At 33.2% G+C, this 14008-nt stretch overlaps 1 protein-coding gene and 1 non-coding gene across 2 annotated transcripts; both read left to right on the top strand.

Moving 5' to 3' along the window:
• Positions 1 to 2313: 2313 nt before the first annotated feature.
• TRNAM-CAU lies at positions 2314 to 2398 on the top strand. The gene is given in 2 exon segments: positions 2314 to 2351; positions 2363 to 2398. It is a non-coding gene; the product is annotated as a tRNA-Met (tRNA).
• Positions 2399 to 4085: 1687 nt separating this feature from the next.
• LOC120092139 (3-hydroxyacyl-[acyl-carrier-protein] dehydratase FabZ-like) lies at positions 4086 to 12440 on the top strand. Its single transcript, XM_039050390.1, has 4 exons — positions 4086 to 4435; positions 4517 to 4577; positions 4672 to 4816; positions 12005 to 12440. The coding sequence occupies exons 1-4, from the start codon at positions 4252 to 4254 to the stop codon at positions 12257 to 12259; spliced, it is 645 nt and encodes a 214-aa protein (XP_038906318.1). The 5' UTR covers positions 4086 to 4251; the 3' UTR covers positions 12260 to 12440.
• The last annotated feature ends 1568 nt before the right edge of the window (positions 12441 to 14008 follow it).

The raw sequence follows: 14008 nt of genomic DNA, 5'->3' as shown, positions 1-14008 counted from the left end.
TCAATACACAAAATTAATTAATTAAATTCTTTAATAAATCAATTTTTATTCATTAACGGTACATCATTTCATTGTAAATCTGTAATTGCACTCTTATGTACTGTAGGATAAGTTGTGTCCATGGGATATAATTATTACAAGCAAATTGATCTTTCATGAGTTGTTCGTAATTACAGTTGGATTAAATGTCCGTTTTGCCTCTGTAATTACATTTTGCACCATAAGTATCGTTGATCCTCTAATGAACAATATGTTCATGATCCAATTATAAACCAAGTCCTTTTCGGGCCAGTGAGAAGGTGGGACCCCACTATTCAAGTCTCGATCAATATTTAAGAGAACTACTTATCTACTTACCCAATGTGGGAAAATGTGAATTCCATATTTTGTGAAATTACGTTCTCAGCTCCTTATTTGGCCAAGTCCCAAAATGAAAGACTTATTGAATCAGTTACTTGGGTCATTCTCACCTATGCAAATCAAAGGATGAGCCGTCACGGGCAAAAGTTCATAACTTACTCACGATTGAGATCAAGTCACATATGATCATTTTGTAAAATATTAATCTCTTTAATAAATGGATTTATAAAGAGATACTAAATATTTCACAGTTCAGTCTTATACAAAACTCTTTGTATATGATACCCTACTCACATGTCTCTACATAAACGACTTGGATCAAATCATTTGTAACCATTACAAAGTGGGTCGTATTCATACTGCCGTTAGGATAAGTCACCAACTTTATCTATATATTGTACACCATTTAGGTTATTTATTTCTAGTATGTCAACCACATAAATATTATGCATAAAATAATTACATAAAATAATTATTAAATAACAAATTAATTACAAGATGTTAAGGCACAAATCCCAAGAATGAACAATGGCATATGATCTTACTAAATACTAAATATAGGTTTTCAAATGATTGAGAAGGGAAATCAGATAAAATCCAAAAGTATATGAAATAACATTGAAAAATATTTTCAAAACTAGAGTAGACCGAAGCCAAATATTTTTTCTTTTTTCCTTTTTTATTTATTTTTTATTTTTTATGGCAACTAAAATGGAGGAGTTTTGAAGATGTTTGAGAGGGACAGTGACCCGCCAAAAAAGAACTAAGTTGATTGAAGGAACATTTTTTAAAAAAAGATTTGTGAGCTTTTGTACTGTTTTCTCAATTCTTTTGGTTGATTTTGTTGCATACAATTTAGCCTTACATGGTTTATTTTATTTTGATCAATTGGATTTGATCTAAATTATTGCATATTACAATAGCTACGGAACTTCAATCACATGATGGGAGAATAATGATAGCGAATTTCTGGTTTGATCTTAATTATAACATTCGCTATGTAGCTTTGATACTAAATTAGCTGTTTTCTCTAAATAAGTAGATATTGTCTATCCAACATGTTATAATTAGGCCGTCGATGAATTTATGTACGTTTTTATTTATGTGTTTGACTTTAATTATCATATATAATGTATTTGTGTTTTAACCATGTCTATATCGAATTATAAAAGCGTTCAACTCGGTTTGAATTATCACCTATGTTTTAACGTGTATTTGTATTTAATTCTCATATATTGTGTTTTTGTGTTTTAATGTATATTTGTATTTAATTTTCACCTACTAACATATATTTGTATTTAACTTTCACCTATTATCTATTTCCGTTTTAATATGTATTTTTATTTTAACCAATTCTACATCGAATCACAAATTATTTATTATTTTTTTTTTATTTTTAATGCTCTGTTCGTTTTATTTTAAATGAGATTATTTGTTTGTAGGTTTGTTTAGCCTTAAATACGAGATATTATCTCCCAATTATGTAGGTTTTAGAATTTAAATTGATTTTTCCTAGTCTCTTTTGATTTAATTTAAGATTCCTTTATTTGATGTGGTAATCTTTTTAATTTTGGGCAAAGACAATTTAGTACATTATTTCTTTAGATTTTGTTTAAGTTTAGGATTGACTATTTTTCCAATAAAAAAACTCATTTAAAAACGGTTAATTGAATACGATCATTTACCCATTATTCTTTAAACAATCATATCTTAAATATACTCCATCCTAAACTAGACTATATGTAATTGAAGATACTAAAAGAGAACTGCTCTTATCTATAATGCCCTTATTTATTTATTTTTATAATAAAAAACACAAACATTAATACATCTATTACAAAGTTAAATATTAAATTGAAATTCCATTCTTCTTTCCCAAAAAAAAAAAAAACCATCCACCCATTAAAATAAAATATGATGAAGTTATTAAATAGAAAATTCAGAGTCAACAACGGGGTGGTGGCGCAGTTGGCTAGCGCGTAGGTCTCATAGCTCCTGAGTTATCCTGAGGTCGAGAGTTCGAGCCTCTCTCACCCCATTATGTTTTGTTTTTTATTATTATTATTTTGCTTTTTATTTTTCTTTTCATTTTCATTTTGATTTTTTGTTTTTATTTTGCGTTTTATTTTTATTTTTATGTTTATCTAAAACTCTCTTTTGTTATTTTCTTAACAAAATTAAAATTTTATACCATCTTTCTTAAGAAATTGTAATTGATAACCAAATAGATTAGGTATTTTGCTAACCTATGTTTGAGGTTTGTGATTTTGTAGATATAGCAAATACTCGAATTCAAATCTTATTTTTTTTATATTTCAATTTTACCCTTTTTAACAAAACTAAAATGTGATCTTTATTTTTTCCTCTCTCATTTTCTCTTGATTCGTTTTTTCCCCTTTTCCATTCGTTCTTCTTTGCCTTTTCCAACCACCACCTTACTTACCCGCAAATAGTAAGATTTTCCATTTCTTTCTTTTTTGTTGTTCATCAAATTTTCATCTAAAAATTTTTGCCAAGGACCATGATCAAACGCTTTATGTGGCCTTTATGACCAGATCAGTGTCTTTTTTGTCGGCGGTAATTGCCTTGATAACCTTCTTGGTTCTCGAATCTATGGTACAATGAATTTTATCTCTCTCTCTCTTTTTTTTTTTTTTTATGTTTGTTAATTTTCAACTAATTCTCCATTGATGAAGAGCTTTGTAAACTTGATTTGGGTATATTGAGATGGGAATCATAATTTCAGTGTAGTGATGGTGATGAAAGGATCCAACGTTCGATCCCACAACGAAAGTGACTAGTTATTAGTTGTTTTAAAATAAATACTCTTAAAATCACTTATTATTGAATTTGTTCCAAAGTTTTGAATGACGGTAAAAGTTAAATATTCATTAATAAATATATTTAATTCAATAAGTTAACTTGAGTTGAAATATTGCCTTTGAAACAACTTATACTTTATTATCATTAACACAATTTTAAAATAAAAAATTATCCAGGATTTTACTTAATTAGTTGACATCTATAGCTCTAATGAATGAATAAAATATAAATAATTTTGAGAGTATCGATATGAAAATCTAAAATCAATATAAAAAAAACTACGAAAAATTGCACATCCCATCCCTAAACTATGAGGTTGGTTAGAATAACACTCTTAAACTTTCAATTTGATCAATTATATTCTCATAATTTCTTATTGATTGCAATAAGGCTAAATGAATTAAGTTATTTTCACCCAAATCTCCTTCACCAATGTCTCGAATTAAAATTATAGAGATATAATTGATTAAATTGAAACTTTAAGGTTGTAATTATAACCAATCTCGTAGTTTAGAGGTAAATGGTAGAAATTTTCCAAAAATCTAAATTTTAGTTGTACATACATTTCAATAATTCTAGAAACACTCTAAATAAATAAACTAACCAATAGATCTCATTAATGTAGTAAACCCTTATATTTTTCTTAAATTACTTAAACAATTATTTTATTTAACCTTTAATAATTACATATATTTTCCTCAAATTCAGCTAAGTAAGTATTTTTAACATTATTATGAAATATAGTATTCTACTAAACATTTTTTTTTTTCAAACTTGAGACTAAAATACCAGACATCAGACATCCTACCCAATTTAATTTTAAAAAATGCAAACCTCTTAATTTAATAATGAGCTATAGATAGTATTAAATTTTGTAATTTAATAGAAACAGAAAAATAGTTAATAGCGCTTCGATCTCATCGTTCTCTCACCTGCAAGGCCGATGCGTGTAGGTTGGATTTGTGAATTCAATTTTTAAAGTAACTTTAAACATTAATAATTCACACACCCTCATTGTTCATTCCCACCCTTCACTTGCTTTGAATTCTCCGCTCTTCTTTCACAGCAATGGCTGCCACTTCCCATTCTCTCCTCTCCTTCATCAATACTCAATGCCCCAACAAACCCAGATGCCTTCTTCCTCCTACAAACTCTAAATCCCTCTTCAGATCTCCTTCTCTCTCTTTTCGTTCGAAGTCGCTTCCCACTTTCCGCTGTTCTCTCAATAATGATGACGATCCCATTGAAAAGAGTAAGCTCCTCTCTCTCTAATTTCAAATGGGGTTTCTGTTGTTTTTTTTTCTTTTTGTAGCTGACTTCATTTTCTTCTCAGAATTTGCATCTTTTCCCACTGTCATGGATATCAATGAGATTCGTAAAATTTTGCCCCACAGGTATTTGTTAAAACTCCTTTTGTTTTTATGAGTGTATGGGGTTTTGAATTTTTTTGTATTTTCTTCTTATGCATTGTGATTTCTTTTGCTGTAGGTTCCCGATTCTTTTAGTCGATAGAGTGATTGAATATAATCCTGGGGTCTCGGTTGTTGCTATAAAGAATGTCACCATAAATGAGAGTTTCTTTCCAGGGCACTTCCCCGAGAGGCCCATCATGCCTGGTGTTCTCATGGTTGAGGTATGTTCTAAAGCATGAGGTTGAATTTTGAGGATTAAGATGATATTGTCCAACCGTTTACCATCTATTCAAATGAAGTCACGATGAATTGATGAATTAGAATTACTACCACCACTAACTTTTTATACTTCTGAGTTTGGATGGAAATGAAGTATCTGAGTGAAGTATGCACCCCACATTCTGGAAAGAATTGAGATGCTATTTTTTTTCCCACTGTTGTCATTGGATTCAAGTCATTCTATACAGTTGAAGTATGTAAATCTAAGAAGCATGGATATAGATATAAGAAAAACATGCGGTACGATACAAACATAGTGACACGTCATTTTAAAAAAAATCTAGGACATAGCCAAGAATACCTTTTAAAATTTACACTTTTTAAAATACATATCAATTTCTATACAAGAAAAATCTAACAACTTTATGCATTTATATACATGTTTTATTTGTTTATTTATTATTTATTTTTGTTAAAAACAACAACCTTCAATGAGATAAAAAATTGAAAGAATAGGCATATGGAAAAGATCAGCCTACAAAAAGGTGTTCAGCTATACAAACTAAAAAAATGAGTGACGTATTTTGGTCTCAAACTTGTTTTTTTCCCTATATTATTATAGTCCTGTAAGCCAACTTCCAAATGAAAAGTTTAGTTTTCTTTGGACAATCACCATGCCAAATACCTTTGTAAATAGAGCCAGGTTGTCCCCTATCGAAGTGTCAAGACTTTTGAGTAAGGATTTTGATGAAAATAACCTGTTCTTCTCGAAAGTCCAAACCCATTTGTCCTCAACATCATTCAAATTTGAATGTTGGACAAGAAATACAAGTCTGCCTATTCAGCCACTTCATTGTCTTTTAAATTCCTTCTTAATTTCATATCCCAGAAAGTCATGGTGCCATAAATCCTTCCCTGATGCGAACTTACTGTTGGATAGAGAGTAAAGCAAAGAATAAGTATAAAGGATCAGCACCTAACCAACTTTGGTCAATACAGAAGCATGTATGAAAGACTGGTGCTTCAATATTCATTTCCAGGGCCCATGGGATTAGTGTAAAAATCAGCACCTAACCAAGTTTGCGAGGTCTGTATAGAACTCTTTCTTGCAACTTGCAAGAGTTTGATTTTGTGTTAGCTTGCTACTCGTCAGAGGGATGTCCATGCGACAATCGGGGATTCCTCCTCCATTTTCCTTTTCGAGAGAAAGGTCGTTTCTTGTGGTCTACGGGGGTGTGTGCTTTGTTGTGGGATCTTTAGGGGGAGAGGAACAATAAAGTTTTTAGAGATGTGGATAGGGACCCTAGTGAGGTTTAGTCCTTGGTGAGGTTTCATCCTTCTCTTTGGGCTTCAGTTTCATAGTGTTTTTGTAACTATTTTCTAGGTAACATCTTACTTAGTTGGAAACTAACTATTCTCTAGGTAACATTTTACTTAGTTGAAAACTCTTTCTCTAACGGGGTTTTGTGGACTTGTTTTTTGTATGTCCTTATATTCTTTCATTTTTTCTCAATGAAAGTTGGTGATCCTTTTTTTTTTCTTAAATGGTGAAAGTGGATCACCTTGACGAAGTTCACTAAAGCTAAAATTTTACCACGGGGATGATCATTATTTGTTGAAGAGATAAAACCCCTAAACTATTTTCTCCAAATTTTGCTAAAGCCTTTGGCTTCTAGAATATTGTCAAGAAAATTCCAGTCAACTATGTAAAAAGGCCATTTCAATGTCTAAGTTTATAAGATAACCCTTTTTCTTTATTCTTTTTCAATCATCAATAAGCTTGTTGGCAATAGCTAAACCGAGCATAGCTCAATTGGCATCCGAGTGTGTTAGAAACCACGAGGTTTGTGGTTCGAATCCCCCACCCCCAATTGTACTAAAAAAAAATAAGCTCGTTGGCAATAGAGAAGCATTGAGGATTTGTCTTCTGGGAAAAGTCTTCCCTCAACAAAAACCAATTGATAAGCAGAGATAGTATGAGGAAGAACCTTCTTTAATCTCTCCGAAAGAACCCTAGCCACAATCTTATAAAGGAAAGAGGTGAGGCTAATGGGTCTATGTTCATTAACTGTATGAGAGTCCAATTTCTTTGGAATGAGGCATACTTAGGCTTTGTTGAGTGAGGCATTGGTAATCTCATTCTTAAAAAGGTCTTGGAACACTCTCATTATGCCACTTTTAACAATGTACCAATTTTTTTAAAAGAATATAGCAGAGAAACCATCAGGACCAAGATATGTTAGTGCCTAATTCAAAAACACGTAAGTAAATTCTTCCTCATTGAACTCACATTCATGCTATGAAGCTGATGATTTGATATAGGGGCCCAATGAGTAATATTACAGAGGGCCCGACTACTAGGGTTCTTTGTGTATATCTGGTGAAGAAGAAGATAAAATTCCTCTCAATTTCAGCATCCATGAGTATGCTAGTGCCATCAGCAGACAAAATTTTGGTGATTGTATTTTTCCTTTTCTTTGTGGCCATTAACCGATGAAAGGAGAAATTGATATTTCCATCTTTTAACCCCTTGGCCCTTGTCTTGCATTCATGTCCCCAGAGAGCTTCCTCTTTAGCAACACACTAGAAGAAGTTGTTCTTTCAACATGTTCCTTTGAATTTTATGATACGGATGGAGAACTCCTGCCTCTTCCTTGCTGTTAGTTAGGACTTTTTCTGTCTGATTTCAGACCCTTGAGTTCTTATATAAAACCATGACCTGGACAAAATCGGAGAGGTGTATTTTTCCACCAATAATCCACAGGAGGTGGAAGAGAAGGATGTTGAAACCAAATATTCCGAATGATCCCAAGTAGAACTTCCAAGTAATAAGAAAATGGGAACATGGACTGATGTGAGCCTTTCAAGTCTTCTAATTGAGGCATCTGAGAATTTACCGATCACCTTTTCAGACAACAAAGTGGTCATTCAGTGTATTTGTGGGGGAATCCCTGAAATCAGACCAAGTAAAGAGCCCATTATGTAGACGCTGGTCGATGAGAGAGCTGTTTTTTATGAAGGAATTGAAGAGTTACATGCTTCTTGTTATATGACTCCCATCTGCATTTTCATTGGTCCATCTACTGACGTCAAAATCCCATCAGCAGCCAATTATCAGATTAAAGGTAAGATAGATTCTCAAGTTCCTGCCAAAAATGAGCTCTTTCCTGTGAATTAGAAGGTAAGGGCCATAGGTACCTCACAACTACAGAAAGTGAACCCATAAGCAAGGGAGATGTGTATAGATAGGAAATGATTACCTTTAACAACTTCTAGACCTCAAAAGACGGTTCATTCCACATAATTATGATGCCTCCCGAAAAACCAATTGGCTCTAATGAAGATCAACCAATATGTCAAGACACCCACAAGGATTTAATTATAAGTCTGTCCTTAATAGCCAATTTAACTAATGCCTCCCGAAAAACATTAGTTAGATTATATTTGAGAATGAGAGATTTAACAAGAGCTCACTTCTCCCATGATTCCAAATCACAAACCTTCCAGGAGAAAATAATCATCTAGGCATGATCAACCTATCTTTGTCTTCTTCGAAGCATTTTTGTCATTATTGACATTTGACACAAGGCTCAAAAGTTCCCTTACAAATATGCTCTGTTTTTGGGCACACTTTTACTTTTTAGAGTTGAAGGAATAGGCATAATGCAGAGACGTTTCTTCTCAAGCCAAGGAACTTTGAAATGAAGATGGGTTTGGGTTGCTTTCAATAGAAATATGTCCTTGATTAGCTCCTTGAGCGACGAAATATCAGATGGTTGGGAGATTGGGCAAGTTGGGAGTGATAGACAAAGGGAGGTGGTTAGGATAAGTTGAGGGAGGGGGAGGGGAAAAGCAGGGTAAGGTCTAGATATGAAATCTTCAAGGTCAAGTTATTGGTTCCCACGAGGAGGAAAGGCGGGGTAGATTGTTTGGGCTAATGATTATTTTTTTGTGGCTTTTAGTAAGTGTGATCGGGTTAGGTAGATATAAGTGTGGTACAATTTTTGGGGTTGGGCTGGGTGGATTTAGATGAGGAGCAAATTCAATGGTTAAAAGATTGTCGGGTGGGTTAAGAAAGTGCCGGAGGGAAAAGGACCAAGGTTGTCAAAAGAAGAAAGGTCCCAACAAATGGGTTGATCCACTTGAATTTGAGGTATTGCTGGGTCAAAGTCAAGAGAGGGAAGGTCTTACGAAAATGGAGCGGGTAAAAACTTGTGAGAGGGAGAGGTAGCTTCATGACCCAAGGGAAAAGGATGGAAAGGGGAGTTGTTAGTACCAGAACATACGGGAAAAGGGGTGATGGTGAAAAAAGTGGAAGGGGAGGGAAAAAGTTAGAAAAAGAAAATATGCCTTTTTTGGTGATGAACAAGGAATAGTTGCCAAAGGATAAATGCATTAGTCGGAGGGTGCTGCTCAAGGGTATGGTCCCAAAATACCTATTGATCTGGTAACATCGAGCATTGTGGGTTGTGTCCTCTTATCGGAGGAGGTCAATGGGAGTGGGTCCATGAACTTTGGCCAAATAAACCCAGATGGTTATCACCTTTAAAAAAAGGTTTCATCTTTGATGAAGAATCAATTTCGATGATGAAGGCAAACACACCTCAGTTGGAACAAATTCGCTCAAATTCTCTATTCTTTTTATTGCTTCCAATAAATCCATTCTAGATAGGGTCTTGCTTGAAGTTTCAAGGAATCCACCACACGCATCACTGTGGAATTAGGACCTATTCATTTGAAGAATACTATCAAAGAACTAATAGGGGTTTATGGTTAGAAGTAATATGGTATTAGTAAGGGCATAAGGGTAATTAGATAGGGACTTTGTGTATTTGGTTTTAAATAGAGGGAGGAGGATCGAAGACAAACAATTGTTGAGTGATTTAGCACTTGAGTTAGGATGCTCAAGAGGGGAGGTTCCAAGTGCCTTATACCTGGTTTATCTTGTAGTTCTTAATCCTTTGTATTTCAGATCCTGATTCTTGTTAGATGGTACCCTAATAAATACCTGCACGACTTTCCTTGTCTCAAGCTCTAGACAAGCCTAGAAAGGCTTGAGTGATGAACATGAACCTAATTCTCTTCTAAATTTTAATTAACACCCATTGATGGTAATAGATTGTTGCAAAAAGGACTTTGTTGAGTCGGAATTTCTCAAGCGTGGTTTGACTATGCAAGGATTTTTTTTGCTAGTTTTAATGTCTACCTAGAGGAAGAAGCTTCTCACACAAGGTTGGAAGCTACGGAAGGAATTTTTCTCAGTTTAGTTGATGATCACATATGATTTAAGAGCATGAAGGATGAATTCCTTTTGTGTTTGTTGACTACCTTAATGAAGAGGATGAAATCCTATATAGCTTGACAATTTTTTTCCCTCATGGGAAAAATCTCATCCACTGTTGCTTTTAATGAATATTTTGTGAACTGTAAATTTTTGCCAAAATTGAAGATTTATATACATGCACACAAGTTTTTTACAATTGACTTCACACTTGGAGCTTTGAGGAGGCACTCAAGTGCTTGAAGGAGAAAGAAAGAGAAGCTCTCAGTAGGATAAGGAGGAGATTCAGTCCCCAAGAACCCAAAGGACAAAGACAAGGGAGCAAGGCCTCGAAGACCGGAATTCTTGCATCTCCTTCCCTATTCTTCTTCTCATTTTATTCTCTTTAAAAATGTAAAGATCTCCCAGTACTCAAAAGTTTTAGAATCAAATGTCTTCTCCTATGGTATATGTTATGTTTCAGAAAGCCGAGAGACTTCCCAGGGATTTTTTTGATAGGTTGCCACTAAACTTCTTTAGTAAATTAGTCAATGTGTGGTGGATTTGCAGCTTATAATACATGGTTGGGAATATTAGTGTTAATACTTCGATGAGGCATTTAAAGAATTAGGTTCAATTATTTTGGTTATTTCAAATTTTGTAGCCCCAACTTTGATGAACATGCCCAACTTCAAGTAAATGTTTTCGAGGTGGTTGTGCGTCAACAGCTTATTGCTAAGTTGCTAACTGAATCTAACTGAATGAAATGTTCTTTTGCCCTTTACCAAATTGCATAATTTAGGACGTATATATGAGTTATCAGCAGACCTTCCCAAAATTAAGGCAATGGTAAAGTGATCCTCCTAAGTACGTCATGACTCTTGGGTCTTATTGGCTACTCCTGCAAGTTTATTGCCAAAGATGGAATTTTTGCTCTGGCCCTGACCAAACAAGCTAAAAGGGATAGTTTTCACGAAAATCAAGATGTGGAAGTCGTAGCTTAGAATTTGAAGGCTGCAAATGAGCCTACAACCGCATTTGTAGTTCTTGCCCCAGCTTCTCATTATTCAGATTAATGCTTTCCAAGGTACTAGACTAGGGGCTGTGTTGATGCAAGGGCTGACCTTGACATATTATAACCACATTCTTACCTTGAGATGAAACATCATTTGAAGGCATCCTATTGATGGCTATTGTGTTAGTTCAGGAACGGAGACCTTATCTGCTTGAGTGCAAGTTTATCATCTGGACAAATTAGCAAGTCCTTGAAGTTTGCTTGAGCAATGTAATAGTATGTGGGGACTATTACCGTTGGATTAAAAAACTGATGGGTTATGATTTTGACATTCAAGGCAGACTCGGTTTAATAAACAAAGTTGCTGATGCTTTGTATTATTTTTATTTTTATTATAATAAATTACCAACTTTCATCCAGAAAAAATGAAAGAATACAAGGACATACTAAAATAACGAATCCCACAAATGGTAACACCCTGAAGAAAGGGGTCCCATTCAAGCAAAATAAGTCATGAATAATTAAAAAAAGAACTCGTCATTGACATCCAAAGAGAGATTAAATCTCCCAAGGGACAAAACAATCGCTGATGCTTTGTTTAGACACCTCGTTGAACCAAGATTTGAGTTCACTGTTAATCTTGGGCAAGTAGAATGTAGAGATTATTAAGGTTCCTATTGATGAAGTTGAGGAGCTTAAACAAACGAAGCAATTGTTGTTAAACGGGAATAACATATTTCTTGGCTTTCATTTCGTAAAAATCTTCTCTAGTATAACGGTTGGTCTTTCTCATGAATCACACACCCTTTTACAGTTTACTTCTCAATAACTTTCACAAGATCTTTTAAAACTTGAATCGGATTTCATGTTTTTATGATACTTATTAGGCATGTTATATCACTGCTCGGTTTGTAGGCACTGGCTCAAACTGGCGGTATAGTTATGCTGCAACCAGAGGTGGGAGGCTCTCGCGAAAATTTCTTCTTTGTTGGTATCGATAAAGTGAGGTTTCGAAAACCTGTGATCGCAGGAGACACATTGGTCATGCGAATGACTCTTGTCAAGTTGCAGAAGAAGTTTGGAATTGCCAAAATGGAAGGGAAGGCATATGTTGGGGGGGAAGTCGTCTGCGAAGGCGAGTTCTTGATGGCAATGGGCAAAGAAGAATGAAAAATTTTCTCTACCATGTCGGTTGTTATGATGCTCGCGGTTTTGATTTATTTCTTACTTTTTGGGATCAAAATTTGAGAGTTAGGATTTTGCACTTCCAGGAATAACTGTTTGATATCATGCTTCACTATATATCTATGGATTTCATTGAAGCAGTATTAATCTTATGGTCTTCTTCATATCTGTTTTTTCAAACTTCCCTTTCCCTCTGTTCAGTATACTTATATGAAACTTTACTAAATTTATGAAAATATAGATTCTAAGTTGAAACTAAAAGTTAAAATACAAGGACTAAAATCATAATTTAACCCCAAAATTACTACTTGAGCTAATTCTACATTTTAATAGGGAAACATCGCTTACACAAAAGTCAAGATTAGTTAGGAATGATGTGAAACAAATTCAGAGTTATTAGCATTAATGAAACTTTAGAATGATTATCAAATGAATTTATTCAAATCTGTGATGCCAATGGTGTCACATTCAAGTAATCCAAGGGCCGAGCCCATCATTTTTGCTGCCGATTTTCTTTGTGCTAGAAAATGAAATAGGAAGGAAAAAAAAAAAAAAGGAAGAAGAAGAAGAAGAAGCAGCAATGTTGACTTTGGAGTTGCTTTTACGTGTAAAATATTGAAGTATTGTTGGGAATTTTATTTTATATTTATATTGACCAAAATCGGATAGTATAACAATTTCTTTTGATAGAGATTTTCTTAAGATATGGTTCTCTTATTTAAATCAATTGGTCGAGTAAGATGGTTCTATTAACCTTTATTTTCCTTAAGCTTTTATTATTTCGTATCAATTCTCTCTTGGAAAAAAAAATTAAATTTATTTAGATTAAGACCATCCTTTAAAAATCCTTTGAAGATGGCAGAATTATTCTGACATGAAAATATAATTAGACAGCTGTATCTAAAATTTTATTTTAGAAAAAAAAGAGGTAAGATACCTAATTTGTGTACATACTTTTATTGAATATGGTGTCAGTCCCCAAACTTGAAAAGTCTAAATTGCATCTTTATGTCTTTATTATCTCGTTTACTTGAATGCATGATGGAAAATTTTCATTCAAATCTCAAAATGGCCTCGAAATTTTAAGAATATTTTGGAAAAACTTTTAGTTTTTTTATGGCTGTCAGTTCAATTCAAGTTTTTTTTAGTTTTATGGTCTAATTATACGTAATTGTATAGTTTTACATACAATTATATAGTTTTATACATCAATATCATTTCCAACAAAGGGTGAAATTTTATCAATGTGCTACTTTTTCTAATTTTCAATTTTTCTCAATTTTCAATTCAAAACTTTCATTCCTAAAAAAATTGAATTTATAAAAAAACAACAAAAAAAAACTTATATTTATTTTTCACATCATTCGAACTTTTTTTTAATTAAATTATCATCAGTTCACCTCAAAATTGAATTGATATGAGTTTGTTTCTTTTACCATTCACAAATTTTATTTTTACATCATTTCACCTCATAATATTCATAAACTTTATATTGTTTAGTAATTATTTTTTCTTTTTTTTATAAAATTTCTATGCTCGCACCGATATGTACACAGACATTTACAATATAAATCTAAATGTTGTTTTACTTTTTTGAAATGATTAATGATCAATTATAGTCTAACTAAACCACAATCAAATTGTCATTAACTAATTATAACAATTTCCATCAAGGCATCGATATTTTCATAAAATCGGGATCTCAATATTTTCATCGACGTTAATATTTTAAAC

The sequence above is a fragment of the Benincasa hispida genome, chromosome 1 (genome assembly GCF_009727055.1).
Source record: "Benincasa hispida cultivar B227 chromosome 1, ASM972705v1, whole genome shotgun sequence".
Lineage (NCBI taxonomy): Eukaryota > Viridiplantae > Streptophyta > Magnoliopsida > Cucurbitales > Cucurbitaceae > Benincasa > Benincasa hispida.
The sequence above is the reverse complement of the archived record's forward strand: the minus strand, read 5'-3'. Positions and strand labels throughout refer to the sequence as shown.

What these genes read in the sequence shown, in the direction of transcription:
- LOC120092139 (XM_039050390.1), top strand. Translation starts at nt 4,252, where the DNA reads ATGGCTGCCACTTCCCATTCTCTCCTCTCCTTCATCAATACTCAATGC. An exon ending in TGACGATCCCATTGAAAAGA is followed by an intron (nt 4,436 to 4,516) that starts GTAAGCTCCTCT and finishes TTTTCTTCTCAG; the next exon opens with AATTTGCATCTTTTCCCACT. An exon ending in CTGGTGTTCTCATGGTTGAG is followed by an intron (nt 4,817 to 12,004) that starts GTATGTTCTAAA and finishes CTCGGTTTGTAG; the next exon opens with GCACTGGCTCAAACTGGCGG.